The sequence below is a fragment of the Neovison vison genome, chromosome 1 (assembly GCF_020171115.1).
Source record: "Neovison vison isolate M4711 chromosome 1, ASM_NN_V1, whole genome shotgun sequence".
NCBI classification, from domain to species: domain Eukaryota; kingdom Metazoa; phylum Chordata; class Mammalia; order Carnivora; family Mustelidae; genus Neogale; species Neogale vison.
The window spans coordinates 210,246,376-210,262,461 of NC_058091.1; the positions used below are offsets into that span (position 1 = coordinate 210,246,376).

The following is a 16,086-nucleotide window of genomic DNA, read 5'->3' on the forward strand; positions in this document are numbered from 1 at the left end:
GTGGGTTAAGTGTCTGCTTTCGGCTCAGGTCGTGATTTCAGGGTCCTGGGATAGAGCCCCACATTGGGCTCTCTGCTCAGCAGGGAGCCTGCTTCCCCCCCCCCCCTCTCTCTGCCTTCCTCTCTCTGCCTACTTGTGATCTCTGTCAAATAAATAAACAACAACAAAAAAATCTAAAAAAAAAAATTTTTTTTTTTAAAGGAGAAACAAAATGAGAAGAATCTCCATTCTGATATCTCTAGGCTGGGGCTTGGCAGGCTGCAGAGAGAAAAAAGCATCACCTGTTTGCTGGAGTAGATTAGGTTTTGTTGTAAGCTACTCTGGGCAGTCATGATCCCTGAGTTCAACCCAGATGATCCTACTCCCTTAGCTGCCGCTATGATGTCAGTGGCAGGTCTGACAGATGGAGTCCTCTCTCCAAGCTTCCCTCTCTTCACCTGTAAATGCTCTCCCAGGGGCAGCCGGCCCTAACAATACAGGTACTGGGAATGTATTACATGCTGGAGGGTTTCTGCTGTCACCATTTCCTTAATGAGAACTGCTTTGTAAAGTCACTGATTTCAGCTCTAGTAAGTGTAACAGCTTTTATGTGTTAACAGCTAAGAATGAAAATTTTCATTTAATAGTCTAGATTTTGTCTTCTGTAAAGATGAGAGTGTCTTGGGATGTGTTGGGATCATTAATAGTGAGGTGACAGTTTCTAATCTTAAATTCTCTAGATTAAAACCAAAAGATTGCCTTTCTCTGTGGAGTGACTCTAATGTGCTGGCAAACAGCAGTGTCTTTGTGTGTGTGTGTGTGTGTGTGTGTAAACCGCCCACAAAATTTAGCGTGTGTTTGGCAGAGGGGGTAGTTTTTTAACAAAACGATCAATAACAAAGGATTTAGGGGAGCTATGATAACATCCTAAGAATCAGACGGTGTATTTGGGGGGCGCCTGGGTGGTTCAGTGTGTTAAAACCTCTGCCTTCAGCTCAGGTCATGATGCTGGGGTGTTGGGATCGAGCCCCCCATCGGGCGCTCTGCTTGGCGGGGAGCCTGCTTCCTCCTCTCTCTCTCTCTGCCTGCCTCTCTGCCTACTTGTGATCTCTGTCTGTCAAACAGATAAATAAAATCTTAAAAAGAAAAAACAAAACAGGTGTATTTTGAACAAGGGTTTGAGAAATGAGCGCCCACTCTACCTGTCCGTCAACAGCCAGGTGGGGGAAAGGGTAATCCAATACTCAAAAGCCAGCTTCTAAAGCCAAAGTCCACAGTCTCTGGACAGCTTTTAACTAATCAATCCTAAACCTCCCTCTGCAGTCTTCGGACGGGTGTTAACCTCACAGCTTACCAAACACCTGCATCTGCTCAGCCAGGCACGTGCTAAGAGTTGCGTCCGTGACCTCATTTCATTCTTTCCACAATCCTCTGTCATAACCACTGCTCTCCTCCCTCACAGTAACAAACTCGGACCGTTCCCAGCTTTGTCAACCTCGGTGACCCCGGATTTGGCTGATATCCCTGGCACCCCAGATCCCAGCTCCCCGTGCACCTGGCCGCCAGCAGGGAGCGGGATTCAAGGCCGAAGGGGCAGGCGGCGCGGGTGCCCTGCGGGGCGGGGGCGGGCTCAGCGCGGACAGAACCCGCGGGACGCCGGCGGCCGGGGGGCTTCGCTGTGGGCTGGGCCATGGAGCGCCCGGCGCCCGGGGAGGTGCGCATGAGCCAGACCATCCAGCCCGCGCACGCCAACTCGCGCGGGGAGCTGAGCGCGGGGCAGCTGCTCAAGTGGATCGACGCCACTGCCTGCTTGGCGGGTAGGGGGCTGCCGGGGAGGGGTGCTGTGGGGGCTGGAAGGGGAGCGCGAGAGGCCGGGAGGCCCGGGGGGAGGGCGGGGGGTGGTGCCCCGCGCCCCTGCGGTGGTGGGTGCGACGCGGCTCGATGTGGTAGGGGTGTCCGGGAACTGGCGCGCGGGCTTGCCTGTGGGGATGTGGGGTGGCGGGGGATCCCCAAGCCCGGGTGCCGGCCGACCCACCCCAGTGAGGGGGCCCACGCTCTAGCCCCAGCCCGCACCACAGTTTTTGTTTTTGTTTTTAATTTCTTTTCAGCATAACAGTATTCACTGTTTTTTCACCACACCCAGTGCTCCATGCAATCCGTGCCCTCTCCAATACCCACCACCTGGTTCCCCAACCTCCCAGGCCCCCCCCCCCGCCCCTTCAAAACCCTCAGATTGTTTTTCAGAGCCCATAGTCTCTCATGGTTCACCTCCCCTTGCAATTTACCCCAACTCCCTTCTCTCTAATGCCCCTTGTCCTCCATGCTATTTGTTATGTTCCACAAATAAGTGAAACCATACGATAATTGACTCTCTCTGCTTGACTTATTTCACTCAGCATAATCTCTTCCAGTCCCGTCCATGTTGCTACAAAAGTTGGGTATTCTTGAGGAGAGAGAAGGAAGGAGAAGGTCTTTACAGTTGTGAGCCCGGGGCAGCGGGGAACTTTAAGGACTGAGCTAGTGCATCCAACATGAGAATGACCCAGTGATTCTCAAACATTTTAGCCTTAGAACTACTTTACTCCAATATATAAGTGAGGACCCGGAGAGCTTTTGTTTATGTGGGTTACTTTTTTTGATGTTGACTATAATTTAATTCATGTAAAAAGAACAAGAATAAGCCCATGACATACTTTTGTTGAAAAAAAAAAAACCTACATTTTCAACAATGATGAAAATATACTTAGAGGCATGGTACTGCCTCTAAGTGGTACTGGTTTACGTTTCTGCACCTCTCTTTAATGTCTGGTTTGAGAGGAGACTACTCACTTCTCATACCGGCTGCTGCATTCAGTTTGTGGCTACCACACCTTTATTTAAGCCTCGTCTCAGGACATTTGCACCTGCTTCTTATTTTACTATTATGCTCTTCTCTTGGCCCCTTTTTGTCATTATCTCAGCTTAAATATCCTTTCCCCAGAGAAGTCTTTCTTGGCCACCTGCTTACATTTGTACCCTTTAAGCAGTTTGATCACAACGCCCCTTTTTTTCCCCTTCATGCCACTTAGCAAAATCTGTAATTATTTTGTGTATGGATCTGTTGTTCACCTCTTTATTTCTTGCCTGGCTAATTAGCATGTGAACTGAAGCTAGTTCTCCAGTGCTTAGTAAGCTCTAAATAAAAACCTGCTTTTATGGATGGGTAGGTGGGTGACGGATGGGTCCAGACCTTGGAATCTCATTTCTAAAATGAAGTCAGACTTTGCATATGGCACTTAACAGACTCAGCAAATGTACATTTTGAAAGAAAATATGTTAGGATAAACTACTAGAGCTGGAAGGAGCTTAAAATCATTATCTTAGGACTCTTATTTTACAGAGGACAAAAGTAAAGCACAGATGATTACAGAACCCTGCTTTTCTCACCGAGCATCAATAGGGTTTGTAATTCCCCGTGTGTAAACCACCCACAAAATTCAGTCACATATTTATGCCAATCTGCTTGTTTGTTTTCTGTTTGTTGATAGGTCTGTTTGGTTTCTGTCTTAACAGTTTTTATCAGTATTTGAGGTCGATTATAATAACATAAATAATGGAAGCATGAATATAAAATGAATTCACATCTAAGAGAAGTGTAAAAGTCATTGAGGTTGCTAATAATAATGATGCCTATTGCCAAGGCAACTGAATATATTATGTGAATCTTGAAGTGACTTTTAGTTACCTCACTTAGTGCCTCTGTCCTGTAAAGGATAAACAGTTGGCCTCCTGCACTACCACAAAAATTTTTTGGGAAACCCAGACCACAGATTGATTCAATTGATAACCAGTTAACTCTGATAACCAGATAACTCTGGATGAATGTTGTAGATTACTAACAATACAACATTAAAGAAACCTTTAATATACCATTGGTTTGGACACATGGAGATAACCTGTGTTCACCACCCTATGGTGAGAAGCACCACATAAGCAAGAGACATTATTTAGCCAAGGTGTAACAGAATCTGTGGCTGAGAAATGTTGCACCATAGTGCTTTCTTTTATATAATAAGGATAAAGCAAAAACTTCTTTTCCTGGCATTTTCCTGGCCAGAGTTCCTTATTGACCAACACTTTTTTACAGCCACTTACTATGATAAATAGTGATCATATAGTCATAACCCTCAAGGCACAGTCATGACTCCCAGGCCCTGCTAGACTCCAAAATATCTTCTCAGTATTTTCAGAAAGATTTAATATGTTCACTATTATTTTGGCATTAAATCTCATTTCTGTCAGTAGCCCCATTTTTCTAGTTCCTTAAACCTAGAGGACTGATGTCATATCTGAGGCATCCTCCACCCTCCATATCCACTTCTTATTTTGAAATGCCACAGACTCTCATTTCCTTCTGTTTCATTTCTGAATCTTTTCCAGGGTTCACTCTCTCAGGAGTGGCATGCAAGCCATCCAGTTGGGCAGGTCAGAAATCTAGGAGTCATCCATTCTTGATACCTCTCTCTACCTGGCTTTCCCCCCTACACATTCAACCCATGAGCCAAGTCCTGTCAATGTTACCTTCAAGGAATCACTCAAACCCACCCATTTTGCTATGCTCCCATTACCACCGCCCAGGCCTAGCTACCGTCATCCTTCATGTGAACTTCAGCAGTGACTTCGAAATTGATCTTCTCCGTTCATTCTTGCTTCCTCTCCACCCCACATCTGAAGTTCTTGAAGGTGCTAATCTGATCGTATCATACCTTGTTAATCTTCCCCGTTGTTTTCCTTATTAAGGGCTTTAATTCTAGCATGGGAAGTATCTCCTATCAGAAAAAAAAGTTACATAGGTAACAACTATAAACTCTGGAAAAAACATTGAATAAAAGCTACTTTTGGCAACTAACAAATGAACAAAAGCAGATTTAGAACATTTGGAAGTCAACACTTAGAAGAAGAGAATGGTACTATCTAACTTTGTTTCTTCTTCTTCTTTTTTTTTTTTTTAATGACTTTAAGCCTGAAGAAAGACTCCATTTCATTGCCAACTAAATTTCTGATGGAAAACCTACAGACTTGCTTATTTGAAGAAACAGAGGATTTGGGGGAAACACAGCTACTGAAATGTGAGGAGGAAATTTCAAGAAAGGAGCGAACCAGAGAGGCAGCACCCTAAAATCTATGTTTTTTTCTCAAATCTCTGGCGAACCTTGAATTATATATGCATAAGAGAAACTCCAGCCTTCCTAGATAATGCCAAAAGAACTAAAAAGGGCTATCCCAATCTCTAGGAAGACAAGAGTTTTATAGTTTGAGTTTAGTTAACTGCTTACTTGGGAAAAAAAACGAAACAAAACAGTACTGTTCAGAGGAACATGTATGAATCCATGATTTATACAGTGTATCACTCCTAATGGCTATGATACAGTCCAAAATTACTTGATATACAAAGAGACAGGAAAATATGATGCATTCTTTTTTTTTAAGATTTTTTTTTATTTATTTGACAGAGAGAGATCACAAGTAGACAGAGAGGCAGGCAGAGTGAGGAGGGGAAGCAGCCTTGCCACTGAGCAGAGAGCCCGATGTGGGGCTCAATCCCAGGACCCTGGGATCATGGCCTGAGCTGAAGGCAGAGGCTTTAATCCACTGAGCCACCCAGGCACCCCCAATATGATGCATTCTTAAGTGAAAAGATAATGGATATCAATCTCTAGATGACCCACGTGCTAGAATTTAGGCTTCTGGGGTTATGTAGCAGCTATTGTAACTGTGCTTGAAGATGTAATAAAAATTATGGTCTAAAGAATGAAAAGATAGTAGTAGAGAAATGGAAATGAAAAAAAGAACCAAGGGGCGCTTGGGTGTAACATACTTGTCATTGGGGCCCCAAAAGAGAGGAGAAAAATATGAAGCATAAAAAAAATATTTAAAGAAATAATAGCTGAAATTTTCCCATATGTATTGAAAGACATATGTTTACAGATTGAAGAAGATCACAGGATACCAAGCAAGATGAATACTAAAAAACTCACATCTGAGTACATCACAGGCAAACTATGATGAAAAGAAAATCTCGAAAGCAGGCAGAGAAAAACACTATGCTATACCTAGGAGAATGAAGCTTAGAATTACTTCTGATATTATCAGAAACATTGGAGTCCAGAAGACGTTGGAACAATATCTTTAATAATAATTATAAAAGTGTCAACCAAGAACTTCAAGGCCCTGTGCATAGTCCATTCTCAACCAACCCTTCAGCTCTCCTTCTTGCTTTCTGCATTTTTTCCCCAAAGATTTTATTATTTATTAGAGTGCATGCTCAAGTGGGGAGAAGGACGGAGGGAGAGGAAAAGAGAGACTCTCAAGAGACTCCATGATGATTGTGGAGCCCAAGTCAGGGCTCAATCTCATGACCCTGAGATTATGACCTGTGTTGAAATCAAGAGTCAGGTGCTTAACCAATTGAGCCACCCAGGCACCCCTCTTGCTTTCTGCATTTTATCTTCAAAGACTTTGATCAGGATCTTTGTATATGGTGTTCCCTCTGCTCATTGTGTTCACCTTTTTTTCTGTTCTTCCTCCCCAACACATCTATTTCCGTCTTAATCATCTTTCAGATCTCTGCTGAAGCATTCCCTCCAGGTGCATCTTCCTGACATCCCATCTATGCCCGATTTCTCTGTTACGACTCCCATAAAAACCATGTTTTCCTCAGGGCACTTAATTCATTTTGTTATTACTTGTTCATTTTATTAATCTCTGGCTTCTCCACTAGACTCTGAGAACAGAGATCATGGCTGTTATATATTGCCAGCCCCTTACATAGATGCTAGCATATCACAGATCTTTAGTCAACATTTGTTAAAGGAATGAATGAAATGAGATACCACCACTTTAATCAATCATCATATCATACCTGGATTACAACCATTTAGCTAGTCTGCTACTATTCCCAGCTTGTCTCAGTTTCTCCACAAAATCGGTAATAGCTTTAGAGTTTCTGCACTTTTATTGGTGAAGAAGGACAGTCATTGTATGGAGGAGAGTCAAAATCAAAAATCAAGAGCAAGTTCGTCCTATTGAACTCATAGATGGAGAGTTGTAAACAAAATAAAAGAACTGCATAGAAACACACGTAAAAATTGTGGTCCTATGTTGCTTCCCCATAGTTTTGTTTTCTGTTTTTAATTTAATGACCCTTAAAAGTCTATAGTGTAAACTGTAAATTGAGCCTCTGAAGCCCATATCTAGCTAAGCACGTCTCTGAAGACTGCTCTTTTCTGAGAATTCCTATTGCTTCTGTAGTCAAATCTACTATGTAGAACAATGGAGTTGATATTTCTAAGCCTAAACTTCCTCATTTGTAAAGGTAAACTAAAAATGGTACCAACCTCATGTAATTGACATGCATAAATACACAACTCAGTGCCTGGTCAATAATACATGTTTGATAAATGGTAACTATTATTATGATAATGTTTGTTCGTGATCCCAATCTAGTTTAATGCTATATATATAACATAAATTATAATATGACATATAAGTTATATATAGTGCTATATATATGTGACAAAATTATATATTTTTATACATATATATAATAGATGCTTGATATATACAATAAAAATTTAGCCTTGCAGATTATTGCCCTTTAGTTATCATTTAAATCTTTCAAAATTGGTCACTTAGGTTGACATACGTGGTAATGGTTTCTTAACAAGAATAGTTCAGAAGAAGAACATTCTGTTCTTCTTTAGAAGAAGGAACATCCTGTTCCTTCATGTCAGGTAAGTGGGATGAATGTCCTTTAGGTACTCCTTAGTTAATGTTTTATAGCACGTATTTGCAAGGATCCAGTAGTTCTCTGAAAATCTTAAGCTCCAAAAGGGCACCAACTATGGCCGGCTCTCTAATTGCCCCCAAGTAGACTTGGTAAGAGATGGGACTGACTCAGCTCAGTGTCTGGAAATCAATAAGGAGTTAATCACTAAGGACTTAATTCCTGTTAAATCAGGAATTTAACAGGTGTTTGATACACTGAATTCAGTTGAGCCCAAGTTGAGTGTTTCTGAAGTCTGATACTTTTACATTCCCTTCCTCTCACTGAACTTAATAACTGGGAGTCCAATCTTCTGCTCTCCATCCCTCATACACAGAGTGCTGCTATGGTTACCTTTTGGTAACTCAGTTTGCATTATGTGCATGTTTGGAAAAACAGTTTCTTATTTCCAGCTGGTAAAACCAAAATTCCAGTTTTCTGCAAATGACATTATATGACAGAGTGTCCTAAATACCTGCTTTCTGGAGTATTTTCTTGCCTCTTTTTATCTCGTATGGTCAGTTATTACTGCAGTTAAAGAATCCACATGAAGAAGACAATGTCCATGCAATTTACCATCTCTTCCATCTCTTCCATCATGTGGAAGCAGGAGCAATGTCTCCAAAATTAAAATGGGGTTAGAAGTTCCTAAAAAGCCAGCACAATCTGTTTGGATTTTAACTATTCATCAAAATCAGATTCTGGCAGAAGCACATGTCCATATTTTTCCCAAAGAGAGTAAGTTCTGACTTTTTTTTTTATATAAAACAAAAAAACAAAATTGGGATGCCTGGGTGGCTCAGTTGGTTAAGCCACTGCCTTCAGCTCAGGTCATGATCCTAGGGTTCTGGGATTGAGTTCTGCATCAGGCTCCTTACTTGGCAGGGAGCCTGCTTCTCTCTCTGCCTCTGCCTGCCACTCTGCCTGCTTGTGTGCTCGCTCACTTGTTCTCTCTCTCTCTCTGACAAATAAATAACAAAATCTTTAAAAAAACATAAAACGAAATCAATAATCCAAAAAAACCCACTTTAACAGATTAAATGCAGACATGGAATATGGACATAGCTAGGGTTTCTTCCTTAATCTCTTTCCACCCTATTTAATACTGTCCTCTCCAACATAATTAATACATACTGAATTTTATAATAATGAGCAATAAATATTGACCAAATATCTAGTGTGTGCCGAGTATTTCTCTGACACCCAGAGAAGCTGCTCTCTGATTTGGAGTATAATCTCAGGATCTCCATACTGTTCAGTGTTTATACATGTTAACTGGTCAAAATATAAGCAGCTTCTGGTTATGTGGGATAATGGATACAGCTTTAATGCATTGTTTTTAAAACAAAAGGAGGGTAGTATCTGTCAAAATATTTGAAGTTGGCACCAACGAACTAAAATTACTCTTTCAATTGCTAGATATACTAGGTATCGGTATTGAATTTCAAATCCAAGACAGTGTAAGTTAAAACTTAGAAGAAAGTACAGTCATTTCAATGCAACAGAAACACAACTTACAGAGCTGAAGAACTGTTACTGATCCAGGTCTCCCCCAAGTGTGTACTCCCCCAAGTACCCAGAGTGGTACTTAACCTGAACCAGAGGATGAACTACTAGAATAAGTCCATTTAGTTTTTATTTCTTTTCCCTTGTGCTGAAATGTTTAAATGTAACTATTGATGCAGCCCATTTTCATCTGTTTTTTGAAGCGGAAAAACATGCCGGGGTTTCCTGTGTTACGGCCTCAGTGGATGACATACAGTTTGAGGAGAGGGCGAGGTAGGTGGCATCGCTCTACCACACCTGTCTCCCACGCTTATTGGCTCATTTACAACATATATTTGTGGCACCTGTGCTCATTTATTTGGCATCAGTGATCCAGTTTGTTAATAAAATCAATAACAGTTGACCTCGTGTAAATCAGTGGAATAGTAATTGCAGGACCTACTTTTAGTAAAGTCTTTTAAGTAGAAATTCACAGTCCTGATTTCGTGGAGAAATAGCTCTCTACAAAAATGCGTTCTGGTTTGAGACAGAGCAGGATTTCCGAAAGCTGCCTAGTAATGACTTTTTCCTCGACTAGATGAATAATTAATGATAATAAGCAGGTCTGTGATGGTGAATTTCATCATTAGGTTGTTGGTAAACATTAATTCATCTTGAGTACAGATGTTAAATTAGGAAGAACATATTATGTGAGGGAGCTTGTATGTGCTTTACCATCTCTTACTGCAGAAAATTTCAAGTCAACGAAGGTTTCAAACATACACGGAAATAGAGAGATTAGAATAGTGAATCCCCACAGACCATCACCCAACTACAACAATGACCAATTGAGGGACACTCTTGTTTTATTAGCACCCCCGCCACGCACCTGAATGACTTTGAAGGAAATCTCAGGCATCATCTGTGAATATTTCATTATATATTTCTATATGATAAGAGCTCTTTTAGGAAACATAATAATGTAATCACAGCACCATTAACAGAAATCGATATTCCCAGTGGTCTCCAAAAATGTTTTTTTTTAAATTAAACAATTGATTTCTTGAATCACGATTCAGTATGGTTGATAAGGCTTTTCACATAACATTTTCTCTTCTTTCATTTCCCTTAGTTTATTTATTAAAGAAACCTGGTAATTTGTCCTAGAGAGTTTACCACATTTTGTATTTGCTCATTGTATCCCAGTTTAAGATGTTCACCCATTCTTTGTATTTCTTGTAAAATGATAGTTACGTCTAAAAATTGATTTGATGAAGTTTTGATGTTTTGGTAAAGCCAGTTCTTATCAAGAGCACATAATGTCTGATGATCATTACCTAGAACATTATTTCATTAGTTACTGATAAAATGGTGACATGCCAATCCTATCATTTTGTCTTCATTTATTTTCTCAAGTATTTGTTTAGAGAGACCATTTGTCTCATTAATTACTTGGCTATCCTTAAGCAAAGTTTGTCCGGAAAAGACAGGCATAATTCTTTTCCTTTATTTAATATCATCATAAGCCCATGGACTTTAACGTAGTTGATACATTTCAGTTTGGGTGTGGTTATTCTTATGGATACTCAAATTGCCTTGTGTTTGAAGAGTGGGAGCTTCTTCAATCTGGTTCCTAAGTTCTTTGGATATAACCCCAAAGTTAGAAGTCTTCAATAACTCCTTTACTTTCTGGTTTGACAGGGTGGGCTCACCTTTTACAAAACTTAGAGTCATACATTTCTTCAAAAGAAATAGTAAAAAAAAAAAAAAAGTAAGTAGAGATCACAATGTGGGCAGAAAATGTACTCATTTATAAAGGGTTGGTCAGTATTTCTAGGTTTTTTCCAGGGGACAGAATTAAGAATGATTTGTTTTTCAAAGGGTTTATTCTAATACCTGTAATAAATTGGATTGTATGGTTTTACTTAATTTCTTGGATTTTATGTTTGTATCTCTGTTTTTTGTTTTTGTTTTTCCATGAATATCTTGATCCTTGAAGGCAGGAACATAACTAACAAGGAAAAGGAAGAGAGAAGGCCATCTGTTTCTCATCTTGGATGGTTCTCAAAGACCGTGGGGGTAGTTGCCACGGTTTTCAAGCCCTGAATAATCTTGTCCAGTGAGATGCTCAGTCTGTCTCTCCAGGCTTACTCTTATATTTATCTATTTGACATTTATTTATTTAGATACAAACAAAATTAAGTTTAATAAAACCACGTGCATGAAGAAATTATTTCTTCAAAACTGACACAGAAGAAATATTTGGCATGAATTAGAATCTCAGACATGGCAAGACCTTTACAGATCAGCCCAACCTTCTTTTTTGTACCAAGGAGAAACTGAGGCATAATGCTCTGAGAAAACTAGGGGATTGAGGGTGCTTTGACCTGGATCTTCTTAAGCTTAATCCAGTGCTTTCCCTGACCCACTTCTGTGGGGTTTTTTTGAAAACTTTTTAAATTTTTATTGAACACTTCCCAGTGGTTCTCAGAGGCAGCTGGAGTGTCACTGTTAGAGCTCTGGACATTCTAGAGTCTTATAAAAGCAGATAAAGTTCCAATGACTAAGCTCACACACTAGCAATGGTACTTTTCCCTGAGGGAGAAAAAAATTACATGGGTTTGTATCTCGATAAAATTACAAATTACTACGAATCCAAACTTGTTTAAGACTAGATAGAAGCACCATTATTAAATTTAGGAATGCCAATGGTGTATTGTGATAAAATATCTATTATATATTTTCCAAACTTAAATTCTATAAACTAGACTTAACTAATGACTTCATCAGTGAAATGTGGGTTGCCATTTTGCTCCATTTTGCACAATTTTGTGTTTCTGTAATCAGAAAGGATTTGTGGCCACTAACATCATGGAAAGGGGCCTTTTTTTTTTTTTTTTAACATGGGACCTGAACCATAAAAAGAGAGAAGTGAAAGCTACATATAGAAAACCATATAATTTGGTTATCCAATTTAAAAATATCCAATATTTTTAAAATTCTCAGATATTTATTGCCTATACAAAAAGTACTACTCTGTACTCTGGAGGATATATGAATGATTATGGTACAATTTTGGAGTATAGCAGTCACTAAGCCTGGTGAGAGGCAGACAGATACATAATCATCAGAATAGAAAGCATGACAGGATGCAGGCCTAGAGTGAAATAGAAACTCCATTTTCTGGGGTAGTTTAAAAAGGTGCATGTTTTGACTGTAGAATCAATGACAGGGGTGGCATTTAATGTGTGCCTCAAACGAGGTATAGATTTTATCTGGTGAATAGAAGGACTTCACATAATGAGGTATGTGCAAGAATCCAAGCATGAGGCTGAGAAGGAGCAGAAGGTGCTCAGGAAGAGCCTGGTCTACAGAGAGGTGAGGCTCCAGCAAGAGACTGGGGCCAGATAACAGAAGACCTTGAATGCCATGCTGTGCAACTGGTTTTCTTGAGTTGAAATTCTGGTCATTCCATTCACCTGACATTCAGCATTGAGCGTTTCATGTGGTGGACAACGAGATTCTTTGGAATTCCCTTACCTTTATTTATTTTTATTTTTTAAAAAAGAGTTATTTGTGAGAGAGACAGAGACAGAGACACCACACGAGGGAAGGGCAGAGGGAGAAGGAGAGAGAGAATCCCAAGCAAACTCCCCACTGAGCATGGGGCTCCACAAGGGGCTCAAAAAGGGGTTCGACCCCATGACCTTGAGTTCATGACCTGAGCTGAAACCAAGAGTCAGACATTCAATCAACTGAGCCACTCAGGTGCCCCTGGAATTTCCCTACTTTTAAAGGCAGGACAGTGCTCACAGAAGAGACAAAAGTGGCCTGTGCTTCCCCCTCTTCAACTGTGACTGAGAGGCACAAGATTTTAGTAGTTGGTGAGTACAAAGTACTGTTGTAGCGTTGGAGAGGGACTCTAACTCTGCCTGGCACTATTACTGTGAATCTATCCTAGGAAGTTGACTGAACAGAGCTAGGAAGTTTACAAGGAAGATATACAAGGGAAAAAACAAAATTGATTTGGGTTTGTGTGTGCTGCATGTGAAGATTAAGATAAATTGGGTGGTGTGTGTGGAGGTAGCTAACACTGAAACCAGTAGAGTCTCCATGACTATTAGTAGAATCTGTTGAGAAAAATTTGGAAATAGTGCTCTGAGTTTCAAGAATGAGGTCCCAGCTAAAGATGTAGGTTTGAGAATCATTTCTATAAAGATGACAGGATCATGGACAAGAACAAGGTCTTCTAGAAAGAAAGTGAAGTGAGAATAGGACAAAGGACAGAAATTTAGGAGATGTCTACACTGAAGAGATGGGTTAAGGAAGAGAAATCAGTCAAGGAAACCGAGATAGAAAAGAGAACACTGTTTTGGAATGCAAGGGAAGAGAAAGCTTCCTGAAGAAAGGCATTAAATGAGGTGAGACGTTGGATTTAGCTGTTAGGAAGTGACTGTGGAAGGATCAGAAGTGAGATGTGGAGGCAATAGCCAGATTTGAGGGGCTGACAAGTGAGTGAGAAATGAAGCCCTCACACTTCAGCCCCTGGAAAAATCATCTTTGAAGACCCATCTCAAATGTCACCTCTCCTGTGACTCCTTTCCCAAGTTTTGTATCCCAAGATACAAAAGATATAAGAAGCCTCTTCTTATAGATGCTTTTGTATTACTCGAGCCTTTCTTTTTCAAGAAGTTTCATAGCATTGCCCTTCATCTGTCTATGGACTGTGTCCCAGATGAAGATTGGTCTCCCTGCGGTCAGCAACCTTATGTTGCTCATCACTGTATCCCGAGGTCTTAGCTCAGTGCCAGGACTAGTTGTAACTCCGTAAACATTTCCTAAATGCATGAGTTAGAAAAAGAAAGCAGTATTTTAGGAGAAGAGAAAAGATGTTGAGATAAAATAGGGTTGAGAGAAAGGTCTTTAGAAAGAAGCAGCCTTGAGCATTTTCATAGACTGTTAAGAAGTCAGGGAAGGGGCAGAGATTGAGGAAAAGAGAAAAGAGCTAAGTGGGAGGTGGTGGGAGGGAGGACGGATAATGAGGGGGTGGGTCAAGGGCACAGGTACAGAAAGCGGTCTGGAAGAGACCTGTCTTTCTTCCTCTGAAACAGAAGAGTAAGAAGAAGAAAATGGAGAGTGTAGTTTAACTTTGACAGCAAGGGAGAAAAATTGAGCAGGCTTACAGTGGGTGGACCCTTAAGGTAAAGGGGACAGGAGGTAACTGGGGGGCCAGAACCCAAAAGATCTGAAACAGTTTCAGATGGTATGACCAGGAGTCCTATAGTCATGGAGAGCGAATGGATCCTCCGGCCGTCCCGAGGGTCCGTGTAAACCTGGTGAAGTTGATCCGTTGGCCGCTTGCTCATTTGTATCCCATCTATCTGTGAACAAACATTTAAAAATAAGTATCAGTTGTACAGGTTGGCTTGTGTGTTTGTTTTAACTTCTCTCAAGGAAACAGCTTTGATATAATCCAAGTATCTGTTGCAGATTTTGGAAGTCATTTTGCGCACCATTTTGCAAAGGCCCTTTTCTGTTTGAAGAGAAGTAGTCAGCGAACACACAGGTGGCTTACAGTGACTGGCGTCTGTTTCTACAGCTGCCTTTTTCTGTTATCATTAACCCGTGGTTTCATGTATGCACATTATCAGCATGACACAGGGGACTGCTCTATGGCACGTCCATTTAGGTGAATCTTTTAAGTCTGAGATGAGCTGTGCTAGGACTACTAAAGTTCCTCCTTCTCTTTTTAACTAGAGTTGGACAAGTTATAACCATCAAAGCAAAGGTTACCAGAGCATTCAGCACAAGCATGGAGGTAAGTGACCTCATTTCTCCTGACTATGGGTGCCCAGCTCTTCAGAGGACAGAGGAGGAGTTCTGGAATAATTTTGGAGTGAGATTCTGAATTTCAGAAGGTCCTTGAATCTGTGGTCAGGCTTATAGGTAAGTAATAAGGGCCTTATGTTTCCCAGTCGACTCTGCTACCAAAATTCAGTGTGATGCCATGCACTATTTCCACAGAGAAGGGTACACAGAAAGTAAACGTACAAGGGAGAAGGGCACTCTCTTGGTTCTTTGCAAAGTATGGGTTTTATTTCTTCTCTTGTTTTTTTTTAAAGGAAGTTTCCAAAGGAATTTTTTTTTTAAGATTTTATTTATTTATTTGACAGACAGAGATCACAAGTAGACAGAGAGGCAGGCAGAGAGAGAGCAAGGGAAGCAGGCTCCCCGCTGAGCAGAGAGCCCGATGCAGGGCTCTAGCCCAAGACTCTGGGATCATGACCTGAGCTGAAGGCAGAGGCTTTAACCTACTGAGCCACCCAGGCGCCCCTGGGTTTTATTTCTTAATTATTCTGACTCTCCTTGTTCTTTGTCTCTTACCTTCTCCTGGAAACCAGCCCCATAATTAGCTAGTTTTTGAAAGGAAGAGTGACTGAAGTGAGAAGGGAAGTTTGGAAGATTTCTCTACTACATCCACTTGGTTTTGATTTATTTACTATAGTTGTGATAGCAACATTTTCAGAGGCTTTTGGAATCGCTGTCCAGGTGAAACTAGCAGGAAAGGAATTACTGGATCTGATATTGTAACTTCGAGGTTGGTTAGTACCAGTCCCTTTGATCTCTGGACACAGAAGACAGGAAGGGATTACATTTATTGGTTGAGCCCACAGTAACAGAGTCCCCACAGACTAGGGGGCTTAACCAACAGAAATGTATCATGTCACAGATCTAGAAGCTTGAAGTCCTAAATCACTGTGTCAGTAGGGTTGACTCTTTCTGAGGACTATGCAAGAGAATGTGCTCAGGGCTCTCCC

At 40.9% G+C, this 16,086-nt stretch overlaps 1 protein-coding gene across 1 annotated transcript in view; it reads left to right on the forward strand.

Annotated features, from left to right (window-relative positions):
• Window positions 1–1,669: 1,669 nt before the first annotated feature.
• ACOT12 (acyl-CoA thioesterase 12) overlaps window positions 1,670–16,086 on the forward strand; it is a 47,900-nt gene continuing 33,483 nt past the window's right edge. The window contains exons 1-3 of the mRNA XM_044266189.1: window positions 1,670–1,796; window positions 9,493–9,562; window positions 15,026–15,086. Coding sequence (XP_044122124.1) covers window positions 1,670–1,796; window positions 9,493–9,562; window positions 15,026–15,086 — 258 coding nt within the window. The remainder of the gene's footprint in view (window positions 1,797–9,492; window positions 9,563–15,025; window positions 15,087–16,086) is intronic.